We start from the raw sequence: 18180 nt of genomic DNA on the forward strand, positions 1-18180 counted from the left end.
GGAAGACAGACAATAAGCAAATAATTTATTACAAATCAGGAGAACATGGTATGAGGGTAACCAACATAATGTCATACTAGGAAGGGGAAGCTGCTTTAAAAGGGGGCCAGAGAGACTTCCAAGGAAGTGGTATCTAAATTGAGATGACGATAAGAAAGTGTCAAAAACTGCAAGTGCCGGGGCAGAGCAATTTAAGCAGAGGAGCTAAGGTGAGAAAGATCTTGGCAAGTCCTGGGAACCGAAAGGAGGAGAACCCGGGTGGCTGGAGCACAGTGTAAGAGAAGAGGGGTTAAAATGAGGTTGGCGAGGGCTTCCCTGGTGGCGCAGTGGTTGAGAATCTGCCTGCCAATGCAGGGGACATGGGTTCGAGCCCTGGTCTGGGAAGATCCCACGTGCCGCGGAGGAACTAGGCCCGTGAGCCACAACTACTGAGCCTGCGAGTCTGGAGCCTGTGCTCCGCAACAAGAGAGGCCATGATAGTGAGAGGCCTGTGCACCACGATGAAGAGTGGCCCCCGCTTGCCACAACTAGAGAAAGCCCTCGCACAGAAACGAAGACCCAACACAGCCAAAAATAAATAATAAATAAATAAATAAATAAATAAAATGAGGTTGGAGAGGTAAGGAGGGACCAGATCATGCAAAACCTTGATACGAATTTTGGATTTTATTCCCAGTGCAATGTGAAACTACTGAAGAGAAGAAACACGGTTCAGTTAGTATTTTAATAAGCTCACTCAGGCTGCTTTGTGAAGAATGACTTTGTGGTGAGTAGAGGACATGATAAGAAGCAGAGAGCTAGTCAGAAGGTCTGTGAAGGAGATGATAGTGAACGGGAGTAAGGTGGTGGCAATGGAATGAATTAGAGATAGACCAGAGGATATGATGAGGTGAGGGGAGAATGAGGCAAGGGTGATGCCCAGATTACTGGTTTGAGCAATTGAGTGTACGGCAGCGGCGCTTACCGAGATGGGAAAAGTGAGGAAGAATTTGGGGAATAAAATGAAGAATTTACTTAAATTTAAATAACACTGAACTGCAATTTATAATCTGCTTATATAATCTTACTCTCCAGGAAGATCTTTAAGGATGGGAAATATGTTTTTCACCTTTGAAGTCTCAACAAAGCAACATGTTACAGACTAGGCATTTAGTAAGTGTTTGTTAAATGAATGTCACAGCTTTGCAAATATTTCATTCCTTCCAGTGTAATAAGAGTCTACTTATTGTGAAAAGCCTGATTTTAGACAGTTTCCCTTACCAAGGCAAACAAGGACAAAATGATTGACCATTAATTATTCTTTAACTGAAAAGGAGAAAGAAAAAGTATGAGATGCTTATTTTTTTAATTCTTTGTTTAGTTTTCTGTAGTTAAACTAAAATGGGAGTTCAAAGCTTTAATGTGTATGTTTAAATTCTTGGGCCTGCTACTGACCTTCTTCAAGTGATTTTACCTCCCAGTGTTTTAGTTTCTCCATTTACAAGATGGAGATAATGGTAGTTGCCTTATCTCACAAGGATGTCATGAAAATAAGTCAGATAAATTGCTTTGCCCTCCTTAGAGAGGGGCTCTAGAAAGTAAGCATTATTAGATATGATGATGAATACCCACAACTTCAAAGATATTTTTAAATTGCCCCCCAAGTCTTTGAACATGTTAAGCCTATGAATAGCACCGTGTTAGGTGTTTATACATTTCTGGCAAGCTTTCACCTCTTGTTAAAGCAGTAAATGGTCTTTGAACAAATGTATTTCTCATTCTTTGATAACTATGCTTCCTTGTTTATACACTTGAAAGATGATTATCATCTGGCATATGAGGTCGAGTTGAACTCCTTGGTGCCATTATAGTTCAACTGTAGCTTTAATTGAGTTTTTCTCCCAAGGTTGAAAATAAGTCACTTGGTTCACTTTAGTAAGCTACTTACTTTCTAAGTAATGGTGAGATGAATTCAACTATTTTCTGCAAATGATATATATAAATAATGCTTTTCATTTTAGCTATAATATCCTCATTCAAAAATTGACATAAAAATTCAGTATTTTTATTTCTTCATTGCTGTATTTTTTTTCTGATGGGTTTTCCTAGAATCGCTTTAAATACCTATAATTATTCATTTTAACATTTCTAACATAGACAGTCATGGTACACACATAAATATCACCAAAGTAAAAACCTACAACTCTCAAGACAAAATATAGGATAGTGAACATCATCTAGAACAACTTTATTTTTTTTTTTTTGGCCAGCCGTGAATCATGCTGGATCTCAGTTCCTTAATCAGGGATTGAACCTGTGCCCCCTGCAGTGGAAGCATGGAATTTTAACCACTGGATCACCACAGAAGTCCCTAGAACAACATGTCTTATTGCAGATGTGCACCAAGTTCATAATCAGTGTTATATAAAAAACTTGACATTAGCACTTCCACCCTTCTCCACACATCCTTTACCTGTATACCCAACACAAATCAAAACCACTTTCTGCTGGAGTAGCCACAATGCTCCTATCAGAGAGCTGTAAAATCATTCCTTGCAAACTATGAGAATAAGACCTACTTCTCCTCTTTAATAAAGCCATTAAAGGTAAGTCTTAGTATATCCATTTAATAAATGTAGAATCTGAAGTTGGGTGACTTTTATATTAGATTCTTCTGGCCAGGTCAGAACCCAGGCTAAAATTGTTTGACCATTTCTTCCTGTTTCCTTTTTCTCTCAAGGAAGAAATGAGAATTTGAAGATACTGTTATCAAACAAAGTTTGTGTGCGTGTTGCAGAGTGAGGCCAAATAAACCAAAACGTCAGAGTTTGGAGCAGAGGAAGGTTTATTGCAGGGCCAAGCAAAGAGAACTGGTGGCTTGTGCTCAAAAAACCTGAACTCCCAATTGGTTTTTGGGGAAGAGTTCTTATAGGCAAAATTTGGGGTGAGGGCTATAGGGTGTATGACTTTCTTCTGATTGGTTGGTGGTGAGGTAACCCAGGGTGGTGCTCCAGGAATCTTGTGCTCAGTCTGAACTTACCATCCTCCACCTGGGTGGGGGCCTTAGTTCTGCAGAAGAACTCAAAGATATTGTTATAAATATTCCTTGAGGAGGAACCGGGACCCTACCCCAAGGCTACACTATTGTTTCTTGACTGCTCCTCCCTTGTTTCTGCATTCTCTCTCCTCCTTGATTAGCAACTGTTTGAACCTGCCCTTTGAAGCTCAGGGAAGTTCATGGAGGCTGAGTGAAGCCTATTTCCTACGAACTATTGGGTTGGCCAAAAAGTGTGTTGGGGTTTTTCCATAAGATGTTATGGAAGGGACTTCCCCGGTGGCGCAGTGGTTAAGAATCCGCTTGCCAATGCAGGGGACATGGGTTCGATCCCTGGTCCGGGAAGATCTCACATGCCGCGGAGCAACTAAGCCTGTGCAACTACTGAGCCTGTGCTCTAGAGCCCATGAGCCACAACTACTGAGCCCGCATGCTGCAACTACTGAAGCCTGTGTGCCCAGAGCCTGTGCTCCACAACAATAGAACCCACTGCAATGAGAAGCCCGCAACAAAGAATAGCCACCACTCACCACAACTAGAGAAAGCCCATGGGCATCAACAAAGACCCAATGCAGCCAAAAAAAAAAAAAGATGTTATGGAAATACCGGAATGAACTTTTTGGCCAACCTAACAGAAATGGGCGACACAGAAAGGATTTGTACCCAGGAGCCCCACAGGGTCCTGCTTGGTTTCAATACTGCACACTGTGATGACTTTCTAAGAAGGGAGAGCTAAACCAAGGTGGAGGAAGGGTATGGAAGAAATGGCCTCAATTCCACCAAGTGATGGTATAAGCCTCCTCATGTTACCAAGTCCAAGCTCTGCTTGCTGCATGACAGGACAATGAGTCGGGAGATGAGGTGTTGACATAAGGAATACGACTTTATTTGGAAAGTGGCAGACCAAGAAGATGACAGACTAGTGTCTCTGAAAAACCATCTTACTGGGGTTTGGATGCCAGTTTCTTTTATAGAACAGAGAGGCGGAGGAAGTAAAGTAAGAAGGCCATAAGATTCACATATGTCCCCTGGAATGGCCAGCCTCGAGGAGGGGATGTGTTAATTTCTTCTTTCTTCAGCCATCCACAGGTGGACAGGGTCAGGATGTTTCCCTGAACAAAGGCACTTTTGTTTAACATTCAGGAAGAGGGGCAGTGTTCCCTGAGGCAGGCCATTGTGTATAGACAGTATCCTTTTAGTGAACAAAAGCAACGGGAAGCAAAGGTTAAAGTAAAAGAAACAGATCCAACTTGTAGTCAGATTTCGCTCTCCTCACAGCCCCACCAGGATCTGAAAGAATGGACACTGAAGGACAGGCCTATCCCTCAGGCTGATTCATAAGAGCAAATACCGTAGGTGTCCTAAGTCCTATATGTGGGGGAGGAGTTCCAGTTCTATTTTCAGAATATTATTAAAGATTTATTTTGAAATTTCTGTCTTTAGTGATATTCCCAGGGGCCTATAAAAGATGCTAAGAGCATAGCCTCCTTTCACGTACAATTATCTTGCATAAGCCTGTAACTGGTGGGATGGCCCAAACTCCCATACTTCTGGGAAAATCATTCCTGACTTCTGGTATCATTGAATTTGTGTAGGCCAAAGGTCACAGATTAGTAGCTATGATGGGCCAGATTTTTCCTCAAAAGGTTTTTTGAGTGGCCCATTGCAATGACTTCTGACACCAACACCCAAGTTAGGTCAAACTTCACAGGTTAAGGACACAGTTCTCCACAAGACTGCCCTTACTTCAGACACCAGCTTAAAGTTTGGGGTTCCCCAAGCCATCCTCACTTCTGACCAGCTGGCTACAATTCAGCTGGCTAACCCCTCAGGTTAGATAATTCACTAGAATGACTCACAGAACTCAGAAAAGTGCTATACTTATGATTACAGTTTTATTATAGAAAAAGGATTCAAATCCAAACCAGCCAAAGAGAGAGATGTACAGGGTGAGGTCTGGGAGGGTCCCCAGTGTGAAGCTTCCTCACCCAAGCTTCAAAGTTTCCAGAGTTTTGACTGGGACTTCATTACGTCAGCATGATTGGTTGAGTCATTAGTCAGTCTCTAGCCCCACTCCTCTCCTAGGAGGTCTGGCTGATAAGGACATGTTTGGTCTTGTTGATGTGACCAGTCCAATCTAGGTCATCCCATAAGCTATAGGTGTTGTCTGAGGGGCCCACCAGGAATAAGAAAGGCACTCCTACCAATCAGGAAATTCCAAGGATATGGAAGCTACTTCTCAGGACTCAGGAATAAAAGCCATCCAAATTATTTATTACACACACACAATATGTAATTTTATTTTAAATTAACTATCAACATTTTAAAATCAGTCTTCACATAAACTAAACTTTTTGTCTCCCCCTGAAATATTTCCAATTTTAGGCCTCCGTTCCCACAAGGCTGCTTCCCCTGTAAAAGGGATATTTCCCCCACCATCTCCACAGTCTTTATTCTTGGTGTGATTCACTCCTTTTGTTTCCTTCTGGTGCACTGCAGATATTTAAATTTGCAAACCTTGGCCTAAGCCTTGGGTATTTTTGCTGTTTTTACTTCCATCACACATTATTACCTTAAAAGAATAAATGGGGAAGGAATGACAATTACCTTTTGTCATTTCATCCTCACCTTAGTTTAATTTAAAACTACTTTTCCTCTACACTTTGTGTGAGTGAGGGTGCAGGTGTCTTCTATTTGTCTCTTATGTCTTGAGCCAGGCCAATATGGAATTTTTGACTGCAGAACCAGGACAAACTAAATTAAAACTCACCTCATCCTCAGAATCAAAAACTATAGCCAACCCAGGACCTTGGAAAAGAAGCCTCTCTTTCTAAAGACAAAACAAAACCCATGTTTCTCAATATTTTTAAAGCTATAGCTTCCTTCACGAGCATTAAATTCTCACATTCTCCTTTATTATTTGAAATTCATCATAAGTAACTAAAAATAAATAAATGAGACAAATAGTTATTTTCAAATTTCATTTACCCCTTCCCCCATTAAAACCCTTTGCAAATCACTGTTTAAATACTGTTAAAGGCATGAAATCAGCCCCAAGTACTTCCGGGGCCATGTGGATACATGCAGTCTCTCTCAGGTACAGGGGTTGCAAAGACCTTGAAGTATAGGCAATCCTCAATATTCGCAGATTCCATATTTGTAAATCCACCTACTAAAATTTATTTGTAACCCCAAAATCAATAGCTACAGCGTTTTTACAGTCATTCATGGACACATGCTGAGCAGTGAAAAATTTGAGTCACTTGACACAAAGTTTCCCCACTGAGGTCCAACAAGGGGACACGCTGCCTACTTATTCCAAAAAGAACACTGTAAACAAGTGCCCTTTTTGTGATCTATTTAGTGGCACTTTTTTTTTTTTTTTTTCATTTTGGTGCTTGTCGATGATTTTGCTGTTTAAAATGACCCCAAGTATAGTGCTGAAGTGCTGTCTGGTGTTCCTAAGTGAAAGAAAGCTGTGATATGCCTACAGAAAATATATGTGTAGATCAGCTCATATACAGGCAAGAGCTATATACAGTGTTGTTGAATATGAGTTCAATGTTAATGAATAAATAATATATATTAAATAAGGTGTCCTTAAATAGAAACACACATAAAACAAGATTATTCATTGATCAGTTGATGAAAATGATGTGACTAGAGGCTCTCAGGAACCTAATCTTGTATTTCCCCTAGGAGAAATGGTTTCATATTCACTAATTCAGTGTTAAGGTGACTTTATAGAGCATACTACCACAAATAACAAGAGTAAACTGTACTTGTAAGCTAGTGAAACACACAATGGACTTTCCAGCACAAAATCCTATCAAAGAAGGTTGTGGAGGGAAGAGAGCAGGGGATGAAAACTAAGCTCACAGGCAAGTAACCTTTAAAGATGTTATTTTATTTTAAACCAGAAAATGGTGGTGGAGCTAACACTAATCATCTTTCCCAGGCAAGCCAATGCAGCTATAAGGTGCCACACAGTAAACAGAACACTGGACTTTAAAGTTCAGGGGGCTAACTGCTGGTCCCAACTCTGCAAAAAATTAACTTAGCCAAGGGAGTTTCTTCATCTGGTAGAGGGACTCAAATCTTGTAGCAATAAGAAGTCACATTTGCCATAATTATTATCTCCAAAATGTTGTCATGTAAATTATCTCATTGGTTGAACTCTATGGCCCCTTCTTGCTCCAAAATTATATAATTTAATGAAGAGAATCATTCTGCCAAAACAGAAAAAAATATATCAAATGTTCATAATACTGAGGATTTTCCTTTGGAATGTTTACAAGACATTTGTCGAGGAGAGGATTTCAAGTATAAGAACTAGAAAACGGCTGTGGTCTTTTAAATTGTCTTTATTAAATCACTACTTTCTTTTTTAAAAATGAGAGAGAGAGGGACTTCCCTGGCAGTCCAGTGGTTAAGACTACGGGCTTCCACTGCAGGGGGCATGTGTTTGGGAAACCCTGCAGGCCTCAGGAGGCCGAAAGCAAAAAAGAAAAAAAAAAGGGCCTTCTCCCCAGTAGGTGGGAACCTTCTCCCCAGTAAGTGGCCATCCTTGCCTCAGGGCAGACTCCATCACAAATTTTGTACATGTGGAGAAGCAAAAGTACCACTAGATGGAGCAAGAACAAAAGACATCTATTTATTTCTAGTTCAAGGAACCCTGGCAGTCTTCAAAAACGATCTTAAAAGGTCACTTTCTGAGTAAATGGAAGTTTAGTGAAGCTAGCTGAGTTACCTGAAAAACCAAGAAAAATCTTTGGCAAAGTCAGAACTAGAACGTCATTCACTAACTTACCCCATGTTCTTTCCACAAAACCATGCTGATGGGAAAACGTTTTCCTTCTTCGAGAATATTACCAGAAACAGTGCAGTCCAGGTTTTTCACATTTCTTAACTGCAGGCTAAGAATTGTATTAGACGACACTAAGGGACCTACTTCAGGCAACAGGATGAAATGCTAGACACGTTCATGTATATACCGACATGGTCCTGATTTTTCTTTTCCATTTTCGGGTCCAGCTCCAGGCTGGATATCACACTGATAATTTGCCTTTGTAATTCAGGCTGCTGGGTACTCTCTCTCCCAGCAATTGCCGCCAGAATGGCTGTCTCAAGGAAGTGAAGGCACTGACTTCAATTCCCACATAAACCTGGAAGTTAGGTTTCGGAGACAAATGGGCAGAATGACCTGTTGATTGTTTCCTAATGGGCCTTTTTCTTTTCTTTCCCCCCCCCCCACCCCCGGGCAAAGAAACCTGACCCAATTCTTGGCGGGGGGGGGGAGGGATATATATTTCTTCGTACACTTCTCTGTCACCACTTAATACTTCGCATCCAAAGACGGAGACAAAGACGAAAAGCAACGACCATTAAGGAACAGAATTTCCACTGTTTTAAGAACAGACTAGATCTTCCAGTTAACAAATATTAAGTGTTTAATAATCTCACAAAAAAAACAATCACTGCTCTTCCATACCCGATTGTCGGGACTGATCGTGATCTACTTTGGAAGAGGCAAAAACCTCGACAAAATCCGCAGAGCAGGAACTGCGTTGTGATACTATGATAAAGGGCAACAAAACCAGAGGAGGGGGAGGACAAAAAAGCCCTACACAGGAACGGCTAGCTGGCTATTAGGCTAACTGCCCATTCATTTGGACCAATTTTGGAGATGCCTCCACGTGTCCTTCTGACAGTTGATTTGCACGCACTGTGGTCCAATCTGCAAGTTTGGAGGCCCACAGGCCCACCACTGACGGCGAGGGAGACGGACGCGCACGAACGGAGTCCCTCCTTCCAAGGAGAAAGCAGACTGCCCGTGCCCCACCCCCGCAGCTCCTCCAGCTGCAAGTGTCTGAGCCGAGTCCCGGGTGCACGTCCCACGGCTCAGGGAAGCGCACCGCGCGCGGGGACCGGCTCCGTTCCTTTCCCTGCGGTAAGAGCCTCGCCTCGGCCCCCCAAGCGACCCGCGGCTGACAGAGCCCAACTCTTCGCGGCGGCAGTGGGCGCCTCCGGAGAAGCCCCGGGCCGACCGCGGCCTCAGGCGGGGCGCGGGGCCTGGGCGGGCGAGCCACGCAGGTTCCCGGGAGAGGTGAGCGAGCCAGCGGCTGACATTTTTTGTTTGCTTCAGTCTGGATGGTTGATGGCGGTAGGCCGAGGCTTTTCCGCCCGCTGAAAGTCAGCGAGAAAAACAGCGCGCGGGGAGCAAAAGCGCAGCACCTACGCCAGTCTCAATTAGGGTTAGACAAAAGACGGCAGCCACCACTCCCGGGCCCACCCTCCGCAACCCACAGCGCCTCCTCCAGCGTCTCCTTATAAAGGGAGCGGCCGCCACCTGCGCGGATTGGCTGGGACCCTCCCGCCACGGCTCTCGCGAGAGCCGGTCTCGCAAAATTTTTTTTCAAAAGTTCTGTTTCCGGCCATGAGGACAATCGCCGCCCCACCCACACGTTCCCTACGGGAGGATTTGGGTCTTTTCTTGAGGCGAATTAACTTGTAATTTGAAAACTAACTTGAATGCTTCTTAGCGCTGTTTTCCATCCCTTACAGACCAGGCGAGGTGCACGTTACTATCTTAAAGAAGTGGAGTTCATACAAAACTTGTAGGGCCAAAACAGTGATTCTCAGTTCGGATCATCACGTTTGTTAGAGAACTTTACCAAAATAGATTCCCGAACAGAATCTTGGCTTGGTTCATTGGGCTGCCTCCGCGATCCTGACCTGTTCCCTTCCTTAGAAAGCCTACTCTTCAACTTCTTGAGCAGAGGTTGTTTTATTACGTATAACTACTCCCTCCTCGATCTCAACATTGAGGACTGAATCTCCCTTTTATTAGGAAATAAAGGCTTTTCAGTCATTGACTTTGCTTTAATGTTGTGTCGTGGTTGTGTTAAAAAAGAACAATGCACCATAAATTGTAGCAGGTTTTTATATTGGCCGGTACATGCTGTTTTTCATATAACTGGCTAATCTTAAAAGTTGAACTCTTCAATTGGGTGAACTTCATGGAGTTGTCGCTATTGGCACCGCGATCTGAAAGAAAAGTAAAATGTTAAGGGGGTTGGTTTGATATGATTTAAGATAGGGGAAAATATAACTAAACGGAAATTTCACATTTTATTTCCTTTCCCTAGATCACCTGAAAAGGATCATCTATGACCCCAATGAAGAGGCTAGAATCTGTACAGAATATTCCAGGCTAGTTGTTGGGTTAACTGCCTAAGAAACCACAGTTAAGGACGGTGCGCCTGCCTAACCTAGCAAGCTACTTCGGAGATCACTTTAAATTTACATCTCTTAACCTCTTTACATCTCAACTTCTTAATTTGTAAATGGGAATACTATTTGTCTTGCCCGTCTCTCTGGGATGCTGAAGTTTAAATTAGACAAATGTATCTAAACAGCTTAGCCGAAATTTCTTTTAGAAAAAAAGCACTTTAAGAATTCTAAAGTGAGGGGGGTTGGGATCATTCTGTTAGGAGAACCACTGACTGAAACCGCCTGCCCCGGCCAGGTACCATAGTAACCACTTGCGAGAGGTATCTTAAGCAGGAGGTCCTGGTAAGGAATGCGGAACTAACAAGCTACCACCAACCGGAAGAATTGGGGAAAGGTCAAAAGGAGAGAGGAGACTCCAGTCCATGTGTTGTACCAACCTCCCAGAATCCTTCTCGCTAGAATCCATCTTGGCTGAGTGATGCGTGTGCCACCAGGAAGGATCCTGAGTCACAGTGATTCGCCAGAGACAACCCAGAAATCAACCCAATTACCATAAAACCCGAGACTGCGAGCCACGTGGCAGAGCAGTTCTCCTGTGTTCCCTTACCCTGCTGCTCTCCGCCCCGCCGCCCCTTCCCAATAAAGCCTCTTGCTTTGTCAGCATGTGTGTCTCCTCGGACTATGCATTTCCGAGTGTTAGACAAGAGCCCACTCCCGGGCCCTGGAAGGGGTCCCCCTTCCTGCAACAATTCTCTCTACAGTGCTTGTGACTCTAGTGAGTACAGCATTGACTATTCAAACTGCTCTCAGATAATCATTTTCTACACCTTATCCAATCTAGTAGTTTTGCTTACAATCACTAAAATGATAAACACATTTCAAAGAATGAAATGCACCTCTTCACAAATGCTTCAGGCCAAACTGAATTACTTCCTGCTGCTTGTACATGCCCATGATTTTTACACCTTGGAGGCTTTGCCCTAATGTTCCCTCTGCCATCAGTGTGCTTCTGGTCAATTCTATATATCTGCATATCTACTGGGAGTGCACCACAGAAGTCATCAGGGAAGGGGACAGAGATGAAAAGAGAAAGCCCACAATCCCTGTCCTTTAAGCACATATCTAGTAAGGGAGAAAGACAAGCAAACCAAAAGATAAGGCTGCATAAATTAAGTGGTCAATAAAAGTACAAGTAATATAATGTGCTGAAGGATACAAATAATCGATTTTGACTATGGAGGAAGTAGCATGAGCTGGACCTATAAATTGTCTAATTCTGTAAGCAAAAAATAACATTTTGAAAGTTCCCATAGAGACATTATCTCATTTGTATTTCATAAGGACCCTGTGAGACAGATAAGGATTAGGATTAGCAACCCCACTTATCAATGAGGAAATTGATCTTCAAAATGTTTAAACAATTTGTTTAAATCATGCAGCCGGTAGGTGGCAGGGCCTGGACCTGAACCCACATATACTGCCCCTAAATTCAGAAGGACAGGCACTCTATTAGGTTTAAATTTCAGCTTCAAGCCCAGCCCCCAAAAGCCTTCCCTGAGCCTTTAAGTTGTTTTCCCTCCTATGAGTCCCATTTTATACTTCTCTTAGAACACTAAATCACTTTTCACCTTATATTATTGCAGTTAAAGTATGAATTTCACCTCTCACACTGGACTGCTGGCTTCTTAAGGACACAATCTGACTCCTGATTTAGCACTACTGCACTTAGCACGGTGCTTTGCATAGAGCAGATACTACATACTTTGAGTTATGTCAACACTGCCATCATTCTCTCAGCTACCTTCGTCATTTCAGACCCTTCTTTCCCCTTCATAACTAATTAGGCACCAAGACTTGTCAGTTTTTCATAATTTCTTCTTTTTAATTCCTATTGCTTATAATCTTGAGTATAAGACTTGACTACTTTATATCTACACTGACAACTTTCTAATTGATCACTGAATCTCCAGGGCCTTTCCCAGTCCAATTTATCCTCTAAACTACCACCACATTCATCCTAATTTCCTTATGTCTCCTGTTTTCAAATCTTTAATGGTACCTGTTTTGCCTATAGGACATTTAAAACAAAGCCTTCCAGTCTCTGGCCTTAATTTGCCTTCCTAGTCATTGCTCTTAGTCTGTTCAATACGGGCTCTTCATTTTAACAAAACCAGTGTATTAAACATGCCTTGAATATGCTTTGTTCATCCTCATATCTAGCTTCTTGCTCATTTCCACTATGCTCTTCTGAATATCTGCCCTCTTTTATTATGCTCCCACACCATCCTAATGCCACCCCATTCATGATGGCATACCTCTGCTATGAAATCTTCCCTTATAGCCACCTTCCTTCCATAAACTTCAACAACCTTCAATCTGTATCACTCATTTGGCACATATCATGTTGTACCACAAATTGCTCTCTCCCTCCAAAGGAAGTGTAAGATCTACAAGGTAAATAATAACATCTTCTCAGGACTTCTCTGGTGGTGCAGTGGTTAAGACTCCACGCTCCCATGTAGGCGGCCCGGCTTCCATCCCTGGTCAGGGAACTAGATCCCAGATGCATGCTGCAACTAAGGAGCCCGCCTGCCGCAACTAAGACCCGGCACAGCCAAATAAATAAAATTAAAAGAGTAATGTCTCCTCTAGCATTTAATTTGGTTCTACTCAATAAATATGTTATTTGACTGCTTCATCATTATTTGCCCCCATTATAGAAATGCAACAGAGACATGGACCTTCCAATAACTGAAATATTTTGTTCTCCCCGCAACATATAATATCCAAAGTTTTCTGTCACATTTACTCACAACATTTTCTTCTAACCATTTTATCTGTATTCAGAAGCATCTTTGGTGCACTATGTTGGGTCCGACTTCTTTAAATTCTGCAGCGGTGATCCACATGTCCTGGAAGGCAGAGAGGGATGCAAGAACAGAGCCTCCCATCCACACTGATATTCTCCTTTCTGGGGGAGCAATAACCTGCACAGGGGTGTTGGCAGGCACCACCTTTGCTATATCTTTAACTAGCCGCTTATCTAAACCAGGGAAAGAGGTTGATCCCCCAGCAAGGATAATATTGGAGAAAAAGGAATTCCTCAGATCTGTATCACATTTCATTATGCTGCTGAAGCACATCTTATCAATGCCAGGGGTCTCAAGATGCATGAGACTTGGAGAGAAGAGGGCCTCTGGACAATGAAAGAGCTGGTCATGGAGTTTGAGTGTCTTCCCATCAGGTAGTTGGTAAACCTTCTCTATACAATCAGCTTTCTTGGCCTTTTCCTCTTCAAAGTTCATTGCCACATAACAATAGTTTTCCTTAATGTCTGTGACAATCTTTCTGTGTGAAGCACTAAGCAGCATGATGCCATGCTCCTTCAACAGCATCATGAGGTAGTTGGTAAGGTCAAGACCTGCCAGATCTAGCTGCTGGACACTATGAGGCAGACAGTAACCCTCAAAGATGGGTACACACTGGGTAACCCCAGCACCTGAATTCAGCACAAAGCCAGTTGTGAAGCCAGCAGCAAAGAGAGCTAGCACCTCCTGGATGGACATATAGAAGGCAGGAACCTCCAGATGCTCAAAAAATACTTCAGTGACCCATTGCCGGTTGGCCAGTGGGTTCAGTGCTGACTCTGTAATCAAGACTGGGCCATCACAGGGCCTTAGCTTCAGGTTATCGTCATAGATATGCTTCCACATGATCTCCATGTCCCCCCAGCAAGCAATGAGACCACGCTCCACTGGGTAGCTGTAGGAAAAGCGATAAGATAAATGGCAGCTTTACATTTTTCCAGTGTCTACTGTCTTCAAACATGGGTTAATCCCCATATTTATTACCAGTAGCCCTTTATGGGCAGTGTCTGCCAGAGCCTCTCAGAGATGGTAACTGCCAGCAAAAGATAGCCCAGCTACCTTCCTCTGCAATTTTTGTTGCTTTCCATCTTCCCTGCCTCTTTGGAATACCCTTTTTGGCTTTAAAAAAAAAAAAAAAAAATAGGGAAATCTTCACAGTTTTAGTATCAGTTAGTTGAAAACAAATAGCCCAGAAGACAAAGGTACCTGGAATTAACATTCCTAAATGAACTTGTATTTTATGAACGATAATTGTGTTTGTACGTTTGAATACATTTGAATAGATAGAGGGAGCAAGTGATGTTCACTCTTTAGGTATGTGGTACCCTCAGAGATTTGTGGCTCGAGCGTTTGCAATAATGATAGCTGGCAGAGACTTTCCTGTTCCTCACTTCTTATCCTTCCTCTCAGTATCGGGCCCCTCCTCTGGGCTCCCCCTACTTCGCCTCCACGAGGGTCCTGCCCGCCGGGAGAAGGCGGTACCTGATGCAAAGTGAGCTTCTCCGCTGCTGCGCTTGGTCTCCCACGCACACTTCCTGCGCGCCCTCTGACCCCCAGGTCTGGCCTTTGGCGCGGCCTATAATGTTCGGGTAGACAAACTGGGGCTCCCGGGACCCAGCCAGGCCCGCCTTGATCACTCCTGAGCCGTTGTCGATCACCACCGGTAGCTGGTAGTAGCTCATGTCGCCGCCGCCTCCTGTCGCCCGGCCGCTCGGGCTGCCCTGGCTGCGGGCTGCGCGGAGAGCGGGGAAAGTGATGTGCCGGTCCGACGACCTGGAACGCCGCGTCATAGAGACCCCGGCACGGCCCCGCGGGGCCTGAGCCAGGCTGGTGGGAGCCGGGGGCTGGGGGGGGGGGGGGGCGGGAGGCGGAGGGGAGCCCCAGGCCGGGGACTCAATGGATGCAAGGTGCACTCTAAAGTGCCACCCACGATTGCGTCTCACCCGGGTTGGACCACTCTTCACCCCCTTGGAATCCGGGAATACCAATATCAGGAAAACCTGACTTTCTTCCCAAAAAGCTAGATACAAATCTAACCCTTCACAAGAGGCTTTCTCTAATACCTCCATGAGCCATAAAAACAGTTTTATTTCTCAACGTCATTACATCCTGGTTAATAGATGTCTGTCCAAGGGCCTGCGGGAAGCTCTGAAATGCGCCCTCGAAACTGGAGAAAGGTGGAGAGATTTGACAGGGTAAAGTGTCGTAGCAGGGGAGGCACGGTTCATGCTTCTGAACTTCTAAAAAGAGAATTTCGTCAGCTTCTAAAAAGAGAAAGGGAAAAAGTGCTAGGACTTAAAGTGGGTTTTAAATACTTTTATTATTATTTCTATACATTCTGGGCAGTACTTTGTTGTGTTTCTTTCCCCGTGTTTTCTAAGCAAAACGTACTCAAAACCAAAAAAGTATAATCTCACTTTTAAATTTTTTAAGCAAAACGTACTCAAAACCAAGAAAGTATAATCTCACTTTTAAATTTTTTAAGCAAAACGTACTCAAAACCAAGAAAGTATAATCTCACTTTTAAATTTTTTAAGCAATCCCATCAGGTTACGCACCCCACGCCCCCGCCCCCGGTGTAATATGGAAGCTCATTCTCATTCCCTAAAAATTCTTGATGTTTAGGCATAAGGATGTGTCTGCCTCTTTGCAGGGAAAACGATATTCCTTAGGTCATATGAAGCTCAGGCTTAGAAAAATTTATGCATGTTGCGTGCCAAAAAAGTGCTTCTTGATGTCTGATTTTCTTTTTTAACCTCTTCAATTTTGCACACCCTGTAGAAGATTTTAAAACAAGTGCCGTCTAAAACAAGTACAGAGCAGAGGAGGAAATTCAAGAGCTAACGACACGTCCCTCCACCAGAGGCTGAAAGGATCGCTTTCTCGCTAGCTAAGTAACAGCTAGGAAGTTTGGGGCTGCGCGGAGCTGCGCCCGGCTGCGAGAGCCGGGACTCCGGGATTCGCGTGCGGCCAGCCCTTCCTAGCCGGCCAAAGCCCCGAAACTCATCCGGGACTGTCAACAGCGTAACGCGAAGAAAAGAAACTAATATGACACTTCTTTTCCGTAGAAGAAAGTAAACCCAAAAAAAGTGCAACCAACGGGTGCCCGGTTTCTAACTAGGGGCTTTGAAAAAAGTGTATGCAAATTCCAACTTTTGAAATGGTAGTACTGTTCAACTGGACATACGGTTATTTTTCCTTTTTGGGGGGGGGGGGGGTTTCATTGTTCTTTCTGTTAAAAGTTACGCTAACCCTACCTTTAAGTGCTTGTGAATTGCACGTTACAACAGCGATACCAAGGACTTTCTCAGGCGTTTCCAGCAGGCGGGTTTCCGTAGTGTAGTGGTTATCACGTTCGCCTAACACGCGAAAGGTCCCCGGTTCGAAACCGGGCGGAAACAGCTTATTTCTTTTCCCCCTGCTTACGTCCACTTAACAGGGTCTTGTGATGCTCCTTATGTTTGCTTTTTATTTTTTTAACATCTTTATTGGACTATAATTGCTTTACTATGTTGTGTTAGTTTCTGCTGTATAACAAAGTGAGTCAACTATATGCATACGTACATCCCTATATCCCCTCCCTCTTGCGTCTCCCTCCCACCCTCCCTATCCCACCCCTCTAGGCGGTCACAAAGCACTGAGCTGATCTCCCTGTACTATGCAGCTGCTTCCCACTTGCTATCTACTTTACATTTGGTAGTGTGTATAGGTCAGTGCTACTCTATCACTTCGTCCCAGCCTACCCTTCTCCCTCCCCGTGTCCTCAACTCCATTCTCTACGTCTGCGTGTTCATTCCTGTGCTGCCCCTAGGTTCGTCAGAACCTTTTTTTTTTTTTTTAGATTCCATATATATGTGTTAACATACTGTATTTGTTTTTCTCTTTCTGACTTACTTCACTCTGTATGACAGACTCTAGGTCCATCCACCTCACTACAAATAACTCAGTTTTGTTTCTTTTTATGGCTGAATAATATTTCATTGTATATATGTGCCACATCTTCTTTATCCATTCATCTGTCGATGGGCACTTAGGTTGCTTCCATGTCCTGGCTATTGTAGATAGTGCTGCAATGAACATTGTGGTACATGACTCTTTTTGAATTATGGTTTTCTCAGGGTATATGCCCAGTAGTGGGATTGCTCGGTCATATGGTAGTTCTATTTTTAGTTTTTTAAGGAACCTCCATATTGTTCTCTATAGTGGCTGTATCAATTTACATTCCCACCAACAGTGAAAGAGGGTTCCCTTTTCTCCATACCCTCTCCAGCATTTGTAGATTTTTTGATGATGGCCATTCTGACTTGTGTGAGGTGATACCTAATTGTAGTTTTGATTTGCATTTCTCTAATGATTAGTGGTGTTGAGCATCCTTTCATGTGTTTGTTGGCAATCTGTATATCTTCTTTGGAGAAATGTCTATTTAGGTCTTCTGCCCATTTTTGGATTGGGTTTTGTTGGCTTTTTAAAAAACATAATCCTGATAGTAATTTGCAGTACCTTGGGAATTTGAACTTTCAACTTGGATGTATTTTACTTGTTCACCAAATGTTTTTTTATTAACGGCTTGCACATGGAAGAAGTGCTCCAGACTTAAAAAAAAACTTTTTAAAACTCACAACCTGATACTGAAAAAATGATATAATGTACAGCCTAGTAAGGGTAATCAAACACCGCGTAAAAAATAAGCCCTGTTGCCCCCAGCACTCTTTGTATTACAAGTCATTTGGTTTTCCATTAGTTTTCCCCCTGAGATTGCTGATTTCTCTAAACGCCAGTGACCATGTTTTATGCTTTTTCCATATTCTTAGTATCTGTTTGACACATAGTAAAGACAAATATTTCTGAATTAATAAATTACTGAAAAGGATTCTGACAAAAATAAAGTGGAATCAGAAAAAAATTATATTCATAAAGATGAAATCAAGAAAGAACCAGCCTCATTTTTTTTTCTTATAAACCTAACCGTTGTGGGTTTTTTCACAAACATGATTCTTACCGGCAAGAAAGAATTTACAAAGAGAGCAAACAGAATCTGGTTGTAAA

The 18180-nt window shown here is 43.1% G+C and overlaps 1 protein-coding gene, 1 long non-coding RNA gene and 1 other non-coding gene across 4 annotated transcripts; 2 read left to right on the forward strand and 1 right to left on the reverse strand.

Moving 5' to 3' along the window:
• Window positions 1-8860: 8860 nt before the first annotated feature.
• On the forward strand, window positions 8861-10930 carry LOC132365290 (uncharacterized). The gene is made up of 2 exons (XR_009503068.1): window positions 8861-9140; window positions 10183-10930. It is a non-coding gene; the product is annotated as an uncharacterized LOC132365290 (long non-coding RNA).
• Window positions 9975-14902, reverse strand: ACTRT3 (actin related protein T3). Of its 2 annotated transcripts, none has more exons than XM_059921989.1 (3): window positions 14617-14902; window positions 13097-14029; window positions 9975-10081 (listed from the first exon to the last, which is right to left on the reverse strand). In XM_059921989.1, the coding sequence occupies exons 1-2, from the start codon at window positions 14814-14816 to the stop codon at window positions 13111-13113; spliced, it is 1119 nt and encodes a 372-aa protein (XP_059777972.1). In that variant the 5' UTR covers window positions 14817-14902; the 3' UTR covers window positions 9975-10081; window positions 13097-13110. The 2 variants fall into 2 exon arrangements, with proteins under 2 accessions (XP_059777972.1, XP_059777971.1); XM_059921988.1 differs by having other exon boundaries at window positions 13081-14029.
• A 1560-nt stretch (window positions 14903-16462) lies between these two features.
• Window positions 16463-16535, forward strand: TRNAV-AAC (transfer RNA valine (anticodon AAC)). Its single transcript has one exon. It is a non-coding gene; the product is annotated as a tRNA-Val (tRNA).
• The last annotated feature ends 1645 nt before the right edge of the window (window positions 16536-18180 follow it).

The sequence above is a fragment of the Balaenoptera ricei genome, chromosome 4 (assembly GCF_028023285.1).
Source record: "Balaenoptera ricei isolate mBalRic1 chromosome 4, mBalRic1.hap2, whole genome shotgun sequence".
NCBI lineage: Eukaryota > Metazoa > Chordata > Mammalia > Artiodactyla > Balaenopteridae > Balaenoptera > Balaenoptera ricei.

What these genes read in the sequence shown, in the direction of transcription:
- ACTRT3 (XM_059921989.1), bottom strand. Translation starts at nt 14,816, where the DNA reads ATGAGCTACTACCAGCTACCGGTGGTGATCGACAACGGCTCAGGAGTG. An exon ending in AGAAGCTCACTTTGCATCAG is followed by an intron (nt 14,030 to 14,616) that starts GTACCGCCTTCT and finishes CTTTTCCTACAG; the next exon opens with CTACCCAGTGGAGCGTGGTC.